Source organism: Podarcis melisellensis (genome assembly GCF_964234715.1).
Source record: "Podarcis melisellensis genome assembly, chromosome: Z".
Lineage (NCBI taxonomy): Eukaryota > Metazoa > Chordata > Lepidosauria > Squamata > Lacertidae > Podarcis > Podarcis melisellensis.
In genome coordinates, this window is record NC_138547.1 from 38,330,030 (window position 1) to 38,344,344 (window position 14,315).

Sequence of the window (14,315 nt, forward strand, 5' to 3'; positions counted from 1 at the left end):
GTAATGCAACTTTATGGGCCTCTAATGTAGGGATGTGACAGAATTCAATTATGCTGATCCCTGGCGCAGTCAAGACCACCAGGTCCTTTGGGATTAGCGCGGTAGAGAGATAGCTCACTTAACTAACTGAAGCAACCACTGCTCCAGAAAAAAAGTTCGATGCCACTCACCACTTAAATTTAAAAAGTGAGAGTATCTCTTGTTAACATGTTTAGGAAAAGCAGAACTTAAAAGGGTTTTTGCACTCTATAGAGAGGGATGTTTAAAATTAAGGATGATTAAACCACATTTCGTATTAGTACTGATTTCCTTTTTATTTCATGTAGCAAAGTTATAAAAGAAAAAGAAGAGAAAGAGAAATGCGGGAAGGAAAAAGATAAGGAGAAAAAAGAGAAAACTCCAGCTGCCACTCCTGAGGCCAAAACACCTGGGAAGGATGGGAAAGATAAACCAAAGGAAGAAAGGGTGAACAAAGAAGACAAAGCAAGAGATAGCAAGGAAAAGACACCTAAGTCTGATAAAGAGAAGGAAAAGAACAAGAGAGAAGAGAAGTCGTCAAAGGATGAAAAATCCAAGATCATTGTGACCAATGCTGAGTCAAAGTCAGCTGCAGAAAAGGAGAAAGAGAAGGAGCCATCCAGAGAGAGAGAAGTAACCAAGGATGTGAAATCCAAGGAAAACATTAGAGGAGGAGGAGGAGGAGGAGGAGGAGGAGGAGAGAAGGCTCCAGTAGCTGGGTCCTTGAAGTCACCTGTTCCCCGATCAGAAGCATCAGAGTGTGAAAGGGGTAAGCTCACCTCCTTTCTTGTGGTCTTCTGTTTCCTTAACTGTAACACATAATAGGGTAGAAGGTTTTGATTTTGATTTTTTTAATGGAAGCTGCGTGCCAGTTAACAGATTAAGCCATTACTTGTTTTTCGCGGGAAAGCTCCATAAAATTGGTAAACCATCTTGAATATCTGAGGCTTGTGAATTCCAAGCACTGATGACCTGACTCATGTTGATTTTAACGATTTAATAAATTAGTTCATTCCTCTCTCTCTCTTTTCTAGAACAAAAACGTCGCAAAGTTGATACCCATTCTTCTCCATCACATTCCTCAACAGTAAAGGTTAGTATAGCCTGAGGAAGGCAGCGCCCATTTTAGGCTCTCGGTGTTTGGAATGCCAGTGTTCGACTTCCTTCAAGTTTTGTGCCAACTGGAGCCATTGGAGGTTTTATATTGCATTACGAAATGCGTTATTTTTCTTGGTTTGGTGGACTCTTTTTTCATATTAAAATTTTTTAAAAATATTTTTAAAAAAAAATTAGAAAAAGAAATTAAAAGCTTCAAGGACCTAGCACAAATGTTGTAAATAGAATTTGGAAGTGTCAAGAATTTTTTTTTTAAAACCAAAAAGTGCCTCACTGTTTTTAAACAGTCAGATATATTTTTGGAGTGCAGTGGTAGCTACAAGCAAACGAGTGTCTTGCAGCACGCAGAGAGAGGAGCCTATTTTTCCTGCACTAATGTTGAAGAATCTGTAGCACTGAAGAGTTCCTGGAGGATTGTGGGATATGCGATACCTCTGAATTCACCAGGCTTCTTGATGAGCTTCATACCACGGTGTGCCTTCCAAGCAGGAGCCTTGAAAAGGAGCCCCGTTTTAAAGTCTCCTTGGTGATCAGTTCTCCTGTAGTTGTGTATATTCAGTGAGCAGGCAGCTTCTGTTGCACCTTTCCTGCGAGGTTTTTTATATTCCAGTGGGTTCCCACCCTGTTGAGCTCTGCGTTACGCTTAAGCCAGATGCGGCAGCCAAAACCTTCCACCCAGCAAAGAGAAAACCCCCAGCAGTCGAGTGCAGCACAAAACCATGGCTGTAGCCTTCTTGAAGACTCAGGGTAGCAATTCCTTGCTCCATGTTTATAATTTTATTTCTAAACCAACTAAGCTCATGGAATCTTTGAATTTGCAGTACGTTGAAGCTTTAAAACTGTAAGTTACCGATGCGTCATCAGAGAAACTGGGATGGATTATGTGGGTGTGTCGCCATTTTGCCAACATTTAAAAAAAGCTTTCTCTTAAGACGTTGGCATGAGGTGTAGAGCAGCTGGATGGAGTAGTACAATTTCATTAAAGTTTTTGAGTAATAATAGATAGTTGGGATGTTGATCCTCGGGATGTTTGCTTGGGAGTAAGTCCCATCGGTATCAGTGGAATTTGGTCCCAGGCAAACGTGTGGCAAGATTGCAGTTTTCATTTATAGTAGTATTGTTTTCTATGCATCTATTTAAATAGCTGCATTTATAGCTATTTAGGGGAATGCTATTCACCTGTTTAATGTTAAGTCAGGAAGGTAGAGAATTTCTCTCCCCACCTCAACCCAGTTATATAGCTATTACTTCTAAATATAGCACTTCAATAAAAAAAAAAGATTAAGATATAATTCGGGTTTGGGTGTTTTAAAAAAACTAATTGGCAAACACATTATTTTGTAGCTAGGTTGTTCTTATTATTTAAGTGCATATGAGAAGTATTAATACTTCATTTATTCCCAGAAGGAGTAGCTGTTTTTTGTTTCAAGGGTATGGCCCTGCTTCCCCAAGTTCCTGAGTTTCTGAGAACTGTGCGACCTTACGTGTCATCTCCATTCATTTTCTACAGGACAACCTCAGCGAACTCAAGGACTCTTCAGCAAAGGTTTGAATCTTTCAATCACTCACAGAAAATAAATAAAAAACAATGGTTTTTGCAGGTTCAACTGACAATTTTATAACATGGGGTACATTATAAAAATATGACACAAGGTGGTGCTGTAGCGCTGCAATCCAAAATCAGTGGTAAATTGCATTGGGATCTCTCTTTCTCTTTCTCTATAGACAGTGCTTTTTTCTGGGGGGTGGTATGCAGGGGTACACATACCCCTAAACATTTTGTGAATCTAAGTTTGGCCTCATTGTGGGGCAGTATTTCAATATGAGTAAGAAAATAAGAGTATCTGTAAACATTTTTTTAGAAAAAAAGCACTGGATATATAGATATATAGGAGTTTTGTATAGCATTTTTAATATCTGTGTAGACCCTGCCTGCGATAGCACAGCAAGATGCATTGCAAGCCATGTATGAATTGTGCAAACCTGGCTACCGCAACATGCCGCACTGCTTTAGTGCAATATGACCACTGGTTTTCGGACTGTGTTCTAGGAAGCCCTACAAAACTTTTTGGGGCTTCTTCTTCAAGGTCACACTTTCAGTTAAAGCAGAGCATCCCTGGGGCACGTTAAGCCCCCCCCACAGTCAGTCCTAGAACATGCGCTAGAATCCTCTACAACTATTCTGTGGTAGACATTCTTCAATAGTCTGATCAATATTGAAAGTATTCCCTGAAGGCAAAAAAAGTTTGATAACCACTGTGGCTTATGAGCAACCAGGGGGGCTTGTCTTTTACCAAGGTGGTTGGAATGATTCAGCCCTTTTGATGCGATTATTCCCTCCTGTCACTTCATTAAATCCCCCTGATTGAACTTAAGCTTTTATAATGTATTTGTGCCATATTTTTCTAAAGAGTTTTTGCTTGTTAGGAAAGCAACATCTAGCATTTCTGTCCCAAATTGTTGCAGTTACATGCGTTTCCCCCTATGCTTTTCCTCAGCTACCGGCTATGCTGAATGAAATGGGTTTTTTAAAAAAAAATATTCTATTTTTCACTGAGTTTTAGTTGGAAAAAGCATTTATTCTGTTTGCAAGCGACAGTTCCATCTACGTGCACAAGTTGAAACTTCTGTGTTGTCTTCAAGGATTGCCCTTCAAAGGGCAAGTTTACTGCAGCTAGTGGCTTCGGAAGCAATCTCCTGAATCAGAAATCTAGGATTGCTTTGGGGTTGGGTGAAAAGCAGACCTGGCCAGTGTTGTAACCTAAAAAATTAAAAATGCAGGTAGATTTGTCTGACCCAGAATCACCTAGAAGCTGTAATTCTGAATGGCTAGTAAGTGCCGAACCCAGCAATTCCATCTCCTCCTGATAGTCCCATCAACTGGTTTTAACTGACAAATCTCATTTGGACCTCCCTCCCACATTGTACCTTCCCTCTTAATCTAAATAGTCTATCTAGTAAGCCATTCTCTCTTCCCAACACCCAACAGTAATAGTACACAACACTTCAGAAACATGTTAAAACAATTTATGGAGTTCCTTCTGCAAGATGCGATGGCTGTTGCCTTTAAAAAGGCATTAGACAGGTTCTTGGGGGGATAGCTGTATTAATTAATACCAGTTGCTAAGGAACAATAGCAGAAGTCTGTTGCTCTTGGTCCTGGTTGCAGGTTTCTGAGCAGCATCTGACTGGCCTCTAGGGAAACCAGGATACATCAACCTGATCTAGCAAGGTGCTCTTAGGTTCTTGAAAGAATGGGGAGTACACTGATTTAGGTGTGGCAGTCAGTATGAGATGATAACGGATGCAACATTTATGGTTTCATTAGGAAGGGGCAAAGTTGCTTTGACAGGTGAGGGAGGAGACTTACCGATCTGCTTATGGATATATCTGAGATTAAACTTGCAACCCTCTGCTCCCAGTATATTTTATTTGGGGTTTTTTTGTACTTCAGAAAAGCCAGAAATAATAGGTTCTCTTGGGGAATAATTGCATATGGTTAGAAATAGCGGGCCCGGGTAAAGATTTCTGTTCTTGAATGGCTCCCGTGGGGAATGCTATTTCAAGGAAAACCCAAAAGTTGGGGAAATGCAGAATGTGAAGACTAAACTAGGTGGATATGGAAGATCCCTGTACAAGATCACACCATTTTTTTGTTTAAAAGCAGCCATGAAGGGTGTGTGTGTGTGTGTGTGTGTGTGTGTGTGAGAGAGAGAGAGAGAGAGAGAGAGAGAGCGCGCGCGCGCGTGAGTGAGTGAGACTGGAAAATCTGATAACTCTCTTCATGTATTTTTTTATGATTTAAGTTCCCTCATTCCCTTAAGCTATTTGCCCTGCAGGGAAAAAAACCATATAGCTATGTGGGGAATATAAACTGGGAAAATGCCAGGCCAGTCAGTTTAAACAGAGAAAAACTGAGCATATTTAAATATGTGTTTAAATATGTGATCAGATTGACCTGCCCCTGATGTGTGGCTGCATTTATTTTATTTTTGAAAATTTTGATATATCCTAACTACAGATCTTCTATATCATACTAAGTTTGGAACAAGGCTTGCTCTATTTTTCTAAGTAATTTGTGCAGTTATTTTTAAAATAGGGAACTAGCTACTATGCAATATTATTGTAAGTAATTTTATGAGTTCTGTGCTAACCCATCTCCGAACTTGAATGAAAAATTATATTCATGCAACATTTCCATGTGCTGTCTTCTTTCTTGCTACCGAAACTTAGTTATTTCATATAATCACCAACAATAAAGGCAAACGGTAGCATACAGTTTTATGTACCTTTTATAAATGAGCTTGATAACAAATCTTTTAGGAAGCAAGTGTAGTCTACATCATTAATGTTTCTCGTTATTTAAATAGACTGGATTCACAATTAAGTTTGGAGTTCTACAATGCAAGCATGCTTGAACACCACTTTTGTCTGTTGTCCTTCTGTTACTGAAATTTCAGGATTCCAGTATGTAGTAAGTCACAATGCTGAGTAAAAAAATAAAATTGTGAAAATATTTTTTCCAGCTATACTTTGAATTCGAGATATTCAAGGAATTTTTCAGAGTGGTACATAAGGAAGAGCAGAGAGACTGCCAGAGATGAAAAATAAATATTTCTGGATTTTTGCAAAAGAGAATTATTTTAGTGCACCGTCTTGACAGATAAGCTTTAATCCTTGGTAATGTTGCCTTAATTTAACAGCACTACATTAACCACTCAACTCCAACACTGTCCAAGAGTAAAGAGAGAGAAGTGGACAAGAAAGATTTGGACAAGTCAAGGGAAAGATCCAGAGAGAGAGAGAAGAAAGAGGAAAAGGAAAGGAAAGATCGAAAAAGGGTTTGTGACTTATACATAACAATTTTAAACTGTGGTTCTTAAAATATGACGACAGGTTTCAGCAAAGTTTTTAATGACTGCTTCTTGATTTCACTAAGACAAAACAGGGAGCAAATTACTACAATTTGTGGTGCAAGGAGGCACTTCAAAGGAAGAAGCAGCTTTTAACAAATCAGCTCTCTTTAAGCATAGTATTTAAACTATTGTTTTGGAGATCTGTGTGTATTAAATTTATTAATGTTGTATCTGACTAGGATCATTCAAATAGTGATCGGGAAGTGCCTCAGGATTCAACCAAACGCCGCAAAGAGGAAAATGGAACAAGTACGTTCTCTCCTGCTTTTTCTTTCTTTGACAATGCCTAGGTGCTGATATGAGTGGCTCTATTTATGTAGCTTTTGTCTTTCCAGCTGGTTCTTCCAAACATAGTAAGAGTGAAAGTCCTTCAGATTCTCCCCACTCCAATGAGAAGGAAAAGGACAAAAGCAAATCAAAATCTTCCGGCAAAGAGAAAGGAGACTCAATAAAAGTTGAAAAGATGGAGAAAAGCTCTGGTAGCAAAAAGGCAAGTCAGACTCCTCCCCCCCCCCCATTAGTAAAATCATTGTCTTGTTCAGTGGATTTTAGGTAGCATATGAAGCTTGTCCTTCATAATAATAATAATTGCACTGAATATAGAGTTGAGATCATTAGCTTTTTAATGAGTGTGTGTATGTGTGAATGCAACTTTCATTTTAATGTATGAAGTAGAGTACAACAAACAGAAATTTTGTTTAGGAAGAATAAATACCTTGGGTTTTTTTTCCTTTCACTAACCTGGCCTTTCCCACTCCTGTGAAAGAAGAATCAAATGCGTTATGTACAAGTTATTATTTCTCCTCATGTTTTAAACTTGTTTTGTGTAGGAGTCCAGACATGATAAGGAGAAAACAGAGAAAAAAGAGAAACGGGATAGTACTGGAGGAAAAGAAGAAAAGAAACAATATCCTTTCACTGTGCCATTAGTCTTTGTGTCTGTTGGTTTCCCAAATATTTAAAACAACCAAATTTCCCTTAATCTTTTGATTTACTCATAAGTCTTCAGACAAACACAGATAATGAACAATGTTCTGACCAAGGTGAGAATAACTTCTTCATCTTCTCTCTTCACTGGAGATGGGAAAGAATCTTCCTTGACAAGTGGATTGATGGAAGAGGTACAGAGTGATCTGTTCCCTCCTTTGCCAGTCTGCTACATTTCTGGGCTTCTTGTGGAGGAAGAGACTTTCCTTTCTCTGCAGCTAGCACAAAAATAAGGTGGACTGGCAGAGGAGGGATGGAGCAATCGGCTCCTCCTCTTCCGGCCTGCTTACCCACCTGCATGAAATTCCTGACTGCTTATAGCTTCTAGGCGAGTTGTTAAATACAGTGGTACCTCGGGTTAAGAACTTAATTCATTCTGGAGGTCTGTTCTTAACCTGAAACTGTTCTTAATCTGAAGTACCACTTTAGCTAATGGGGCCTCCCGCTGCTGCCGCACAATTTTTGTTCTCATCCTGAAGCAAAGTTCTTAACCTGAGGTACTGTTTCTGGGTTAGTGGAGTCTGTAACCTGAAGCATCTGTAACCCGAGGTACCACTGTATGGGGTTGTGGATCTGTGGCAGACGTAGTTGCTGATAGCCAAGTTAATGCCAACTGAAAAACTCAGCAATCCTAAATCCAGCTCCTTTGACATCATATTGATGTTAAAAAATGTAAACGTTCTCTCTCTCTTCCTTCATAGAGAATGACTGCAAAAAAGCATACAAATATGTCAAACCACATTATATGTGTAAAAAAATAGTGCCGAATCCCAAATAGTAGTCTCAGAGTTTGCTCTATAGAGCAAGACTCTATAGCCAAGACTAAAATCATACAGGAACCCATGGATTCGTTCTGTCACTTGTTTTAAATGAAAGCTTTCTATACCATCAAAAACTGCTGTGCAGACTGAAGTTTTTGTCACTCTAGCTTTAGGTTCATTAACATAAGTCATTTTTCAAAAAGAACTCTCAAGTTGTTCAGTTAACCAAGGTAGCCAGGTTAATCTGTAATCCCTTCAGCTGCCTTGGTTGCGCTAGTCTATGATCTCCAGTGGGCTAGGGACAAAGGTGAAAGCTGTTTCCTAGTTCTGCTGGACCTCTCAGCGACCTTTGATACAATCAACCATAACATCCTTCTGGACCGTCTAGAGGGGCTGGGAGCTGGGGGCACTGTTATACGGTGGTTCTACTCCTTCCTCCTTGGCCGTGTCCAGAAAGTAGTGTTTGGGGATGAGTCTGGGCTCTCACTTGTGGGGTGCCTCAGGGTTCCGTCCTCTCCCCCATGCTTTTTAACATCCACATGAAGCCGCTGGGAGAGATCATCAGGGGTTTGGGCTGGCTGTTCATCAATATGTGGATGATACCTAGCTCTACCTCTTTCAAATAGGAACCAGTGAAAGTGGTAAAGGTCCTGTGTGAGTGCCTGGAGGTGGTTGGAGGATGGATGGTGGCTAACGGATTGAGGTTGAATCCTGACAAGACAGAAATACTGTTTGTGGGGGACAGGAGGCAGATGGATGTGGGGGACTCCCTGGTCCTGAATGGGGTAACTGTGCCCCTGAAGGACCAGGTGCACAGCCGGGGAGTCATTTTGGACTCACAGTTGTCTATGGAGGCGCAGGTCAATTCTGCGTCCAGGGCGGCTGTCTACCAGCTCCATCTGGTACGCAGGCTGAGACCCTACCTGCCCATGGACTGGCTCACCAGAGTGGTGCATGCTCTAGTTATCTTCCTCTTGGACTACTGCAATGCGCTCTACGTGGGGCTACCTTTGAAAGTGACCCAGAAACTCCAGAATGCGGCAGCTAGACTGATGCCTGGGAGTGGCCGCCTGGGCCACATAACACCAGTCTTGAAAGACATACATTGGCTCCCAGTACGTTTCTGAGCATAATTCAAAGTGTTGGTGCTGACCTTTAAAGCCCTAAACGGCCTTGGTCCAGTATATCTGAAGGAGCGTGTCCACCCCCATTGTTCTACCCGGACACTGAGGTCCAACACCAAGGGCCTTCTGGCGGTTCCCTCACTGCGAGAAGCCAAGTTACAGGGAACCAGGCGGAGGGCCTTCTTGGTAGTGGCACTCGCCCTGTGGAACACCCTCCCATCAGATGTCAAGGAAATAAGCAGCTATCCTATCTTTAAAAGACACCTGAAGGCAGCCCTGTTTAGGGAAGTTTTTAATATTTAATGCTGTATTGTTTTTAACACTCGATTGGGAGCTGCCCAGAGTGGCTGAGGAAACTCAGCCAGATGGGCGGGGTAGAAATAAATAAATTGTTGTTGTTGCTGAAAAGACCATACTGTGGCAGGGCCAGCCCAATATATTTTGGCACCTGAGGTGAACCACAAAATGGTACCCCCCCCCTTAAAAAGCAACCTTATCTGATGATTGAAGTGTGAATCAAAGGCTGTTGTTTGGAAGAAAGGGCCTACTAAGAAACATGTAGGATAGGTGACCCCAGAGGGCAACCCCCACCATTTTCTTGCTAGGGGTGGGAGGAAACCAGCAGTGCCTGCTATTTGCCAAGAGGATGCTGAGGAGGCAACAGATCTGGTTTCCAGGAGCACTCCACATCTGTAGCTGCCACTCTGGCTGCAGCAGCAGCAGAGATCTGCTGCCCCTGTGGATTCTGCTGCCTGAGGTTATTGTCTCACTTTACCCCATATATGGGATGGCCTTGTATTGCCACATAGGTATTTGTGGGGATAGGACTTATTTAAAGAAATGTCATTGAGACTTCGATAAATGCTGTGATTACTGTATATCATGAATTCCATTTCAGTCAAAAGATAGAATTATGTATGCTAATACTTGAAATAATAATGGTAAAAGTTTGTCCATTTCTGATTAAAAGTCAACATGTTCAGATGTCAAGCTTTAACATGCTGCTTCAGCTATCAGTGGCTGCCCAGGTATTCTGTAAGTGTCAAAACAATGCTTACTTTGGGCATTCACGAGGTGAAGGGAGCTATCTCACTTTTTTTATTCTTAATCCATTTATCTAATTTAGGAATTCCGGAGGGCACTGGCAATCTTACCACACCACTTGTCACGTTTCACTTCTAACATAAAAGTTGCATATACAAAAGAAGGTTTTTGTTACAGATGGTGTTGCTCTCAGATTAAATTAAATTCAGTTTGTATCAAGTAATTCTCCCCTAAGTTACCACAGACTCCTTTTTCTACTTTTGCTCTTGGGCTGATACTAGGGCTGTAACTGCACAATGGGGACACGTGGTGCTTAGTTTTGTGCAGTGTTGCATCTCTTCAAAGGAGAAGTCTGTCCTGTTCATCTATGGGAAGTATAGCATCATGTTATGAGTCATGCTAATCCATTTGGGGCTTCATGTCACTGTAAAAACTGGGCATCTTTTTAATGCGCTTTGATTATCTGAGTGAGAGCAACTTCAGGCCATTCTGCAATCTTAGTTCTGTTAGTTTCAGCTCCTGATCCTTTATGAAATAGATTTAATTGTCCTGATGTTCTCTCTCTTTTTTAGGCAGGTTTGAAAATGAGAAGATTCTGAGGTGTGACCATATGTATTTTCCGGAATATACATTGCACAGAAGATTGCGAATGAAGAGGACCCATCTGCATCTCCTTAAATTATTCAGTTCTCTGCTTTATTTCCCTCCCATTGCTGAAGATTTGATTGTTGAGTTGTACATTACTGTATTTTTGTTGGTTAGCTTCTTAAACATTTATTTTCAGTACCTGGCTGAAAGTGTTACATGTTCCATATTTTAGCACAATGTGCTGCAAATTGTTGCCATCGTGCAAATGAGGTTTATACGTGTACAGAGTTTCACATTAGGTTACCCAAATACTGCCTGATTTCAGTAATCCTTTTCAGATGGAATTGAAACATTTGCTGTGTTTGAAAACCCAACAAATAAACAGTTGTTGAACCTTTGGAATTTACCTCATTTAAAATCCAGTTTTTATTTATTGTTTCTAATATCAATAACTAAAACCAAGTGGGAGCATTGTTTTTGTGCGGTGCTTAAGAATTATTTGTATATTATGTGCACAGCATTTCACCAGTTGAAAAAGAAAAAAAAAGGAACCCTCACTTATTGTTCCCCGCTACACCTTATATGTTTGTCATAATGTTTCTAGAAATTGGGAAATACTTCATTCCAAACAGAAATTTAAGAATTAGGTTTTCATATTACAGCTACAGGAGCTTTGTATCGCTGGACTTTAGTCAGGAAAAAAAAACGTTTCACAATGACATTTCTAAGAAAAGTAAAACAATTTTTTTATCTGAAATTCTACCAGTGTAACCTTTTTTTCTAAATAAACAATAGTTTTCTCAATGGGTCGTAAATCATTGTGTGTGTTGCTTATTCAGGTGGTTCTGTTTTTTTTTTTTTAAATATTTTTATTAATTTTCACAAACATAAAAAATAACAAAACATACAAAACAAAAACAACAAAACAATACAAACTGACACATAATGTGACTTCCCCAAACCTCCCCTTCACTGCATCCTTAATTTTGAAATATCAGTTCTTAGCAAACCTTCGTTCAAATTCAAAGCTATTTTTCCTTAAATTTTCTCATATTTCAAATTTAACCGCTATAATTCTGTATCTCATATCCTTTGCCATCTCAACATTCCGAAATTTTACAATAATTCTTAAGATAAGTTTTAAACTTCCTCCAGTCCTCTTCCACCGTTTCTCTCCTCTGGTCACGGATTCTGCCGGTCATCTCAGCCAGTCCCATAAATTCTGTCACCTTGATTTGCCATTCTTCCAGAGTAGGTAGTTCTTGAGTCTTCCAATACTTTGCCAGTAGAATTCTTGCCGCCGTGGTTGCATACATGAAGAATGTTCTATCTTCCCTTGGTACCGTTTGGCCGACCATGCCCAAGAGAAAAGCCTCTGGTTTCTTAACAAATGTCCACTTAAGGATTTTCTTAATTTCATTATAGATCATCTCCCAGTAGGCCTTAATCTTTGGGCAGGTCCACCAAAGGTGGTAAAAGGTTCCTTCACATTCATTGCATTTCCAGCAATTGTTATTGGGCAAATGATATATCCTTGCTAGCCTGGTTGGGGTCATGTACCACCTGTAGATCATTTTCATTATATTCTCTTTTAAGGCACTACATGCCGTGAATTTAATATCTGTGTTCCATAACCGTTCCCAGTCTGCAAACATAATCTCATGACCAATGTCTTGTGCCCATTTAATCATTGCTGATTTTACTGTTTCATCCTGTGTATTCCATTTCAGCAGCAAACTATACATTCTAGACAAATTCTTAGTATTGGGCTCCAATAATTCTGTTTCTAACTTTGACCTCTCCTTCTGAAATCCTACTTTCCTGTCTTGCTTGAACGTCTCATTAATCTGCTGGTAGTGTAACCAATCTCGGACTTTAGGTTTTAATTTCTCCATACTCTGTAATTTAATCTTTTCACCATCATATTCTAAGATTTCACCATATTTTGGCCAATCTGAATCCATATTGAGTTTTTTTACCGCCTTGGCTTCCAGGGGTGACAACCACCTGGGGGTTTTATTCTCCAACAAATCTTTATAACGATTCCATACATTGAACAATGCTTTCCTAACAATGTGGTTTTTAAAACCTCTGTGCACCTTTACCTTGTCATACCATAAATATGCATGCCAGCCGAAGTTATTATCATGCCATTCTAAATCTGAGATGTCTGTGTTCTCAAGAAGTAGCCATTGTTTCAGCCAGCAAAAAGCTGCTGCTTCATAATAAAGTCTTAAGTCCGGCAGGGCAAAGCCCCCTCTATCCTTTGCATCCGTTAAAATTTTAAATTTTATTCTGGGCTTTTTGCCCTGCCAGACAAAGTTAGATACATATTTCTGCCACTTCTTGAAACAGTCCATCTTATCCAAAATTTGCAGTGTCTGGAACAAAAACAACAATCTCGGCAATACATTCATCTTGATAACAGCAATTCGGCCTAACAAGGAAAGTCTCAACCTAGACCATATGTCAAGATCTTTCTTCACTTCCAACCAACATTTCTCATAGTTATCTTTAAATAAATTCACATTTTTAGATGTTAAATTCACCCCCAGGTATTTAACTTTTTTTGTTATTTCCAAACCAGTTTCCCTTTGAAAATTCTCTTTTTCTCCCAACGTCAAATTTTCCCCCAGCACCTTTGTCTTTTGCTTATTTAATTTAAAACCTGCCACTTGACCAAATTCTTCAATAAGTTCTAAAACTCTTTTTGTACTGGCTTCAGGTGGTTCTGTACTGTAATTCTAACTGTCGTATACTTTTGTCCTCTTCAGTCAACTTTGACACCTAATATATTTTTATTTTATTTTATTTCATAATTTTATTTCATAAGCTTTAGGGAATATTGCAGCCCAAGCAGTGGTGCAGCTAGGACTACACCTAAAGCAATGAAAAACAGGGCCACAAAAAACGCTGTGCAAATGTTTGCTTGCTTTTTAAGGGTTTGGGGAAATATATCAAATTTGCCTGCAAGCTCACCATTACCATCTGGTATCACATTTGTATAATGCACTTAAAACATCACATTTGCAGCTGTATAGCTGAGTCCCTTGCTGGAGTTCTGTTATGCTCATCGTTTACATAAATTCCGCCTCTCCTTTTGATAAAAGAAACAAGCTTTTTACCTGATGTGTCATCCATCCTCTATTTCAAGCAAACAGTTTTGTCTTTACGACCAATACAGGATGTAGAGGAGCAGATAGAAACGTCAGTTCGTTAGCATGACTTTTAACATCTATGTCTATAATGAAAGAAGTGGGTTGGGAGCAGAGTCAAGAGCACCAAGAGAAAATTGTCACATCTGCAGCAGCATAAAAGGGCTGCGAGGTTAAGTTTTATGTGGGTTTTGCATCTAAAATGATGTTCTCGTACAACACAAGAGCTTCCACAGAAGCGTATCCCACCATTTTCATGACTAGCACACTCACAAGAACTGCTGAAAAGGGGGTGGTGATGAAGGCTCTCAGAGCTGATTTGTAATTGAAGTTTGGAAAAATACAACCGGCTTGTTTTGCTTTGTGTATGACTGCCATGGATATATCAGGAGAAACAACAGGTGTTGAATTGTTCTGGCTGGATTATCCTGAGTGTTTGAGGCCCATACTGAGCAATCCATAACTTGTGCATTGGATGGGTTTTTAAGAAACACACACCCTTAAACCAAGGGCCATTGAGACTCAGTAAAATCAATTCAGCTGTGCGCACAAGAGATTGTTCTTTATTGACCCAGTCTGGAAAATAAAATTATGGACTGCCTACAA

At 39.8% G+C, this 14,315-nt stretch overlaps 1 protein-coding gene across 5 annotated transcripts in view; it reads left to right on the forward strand.

Annotated features, from left to right (window-relative positions):
• The window catches only part of LOC309362095 (THO complex subunit 2-like), a 58,224-nt gene extending 46,855 nt beyond the window's left edge, over positions 1-11,369 (forward strand). Inside the window, exons 31-39 of one of the 5 annotated variants that reach the window (XM_081897539.1) lie at positions 327-787; positions 1,053-1,111; positions 2,645-2,680; positions 5,838-5,975; positions 6,230-6,299; positions 6,386-6,540; positions 6,881-6,957; positions 7,046-7,093; positions 10,543-11,369. In XM_081897539.1, coding sequence (XP_081753665.1) covers positions 327-787; positions 1,053-1,111; positions 2,645-2,680; positions 5,838-5,975; positions 6,230-6,299; positions 6,386-6,540; positions 6,881-6,957; positions 7,046-7,073 — 1,024 coding nt within the window. In that variant the 3' untranslated portion in view covers positions 7,074-7,093; positions 10,543-11,369. Of the gene's footprint in view, positions 1-326; positions 788-1,052; positions 1,976-2,538; positions 2,681-5,837; positions 5,976-6,229; positions 6,300-6,385; positions 6,541-6,880; positions 6,958-7,045; positions 7,094-10,538 lie in introns of those variants that run through there. The other 4 variants (XM_081897538.1, XR_014164796.1, XR_014164797.1 and 1 more) reach the window with 4 other exon arrangements.
• Positions 11,370-14,315: the final 2,946 nt, after the last annotated feature.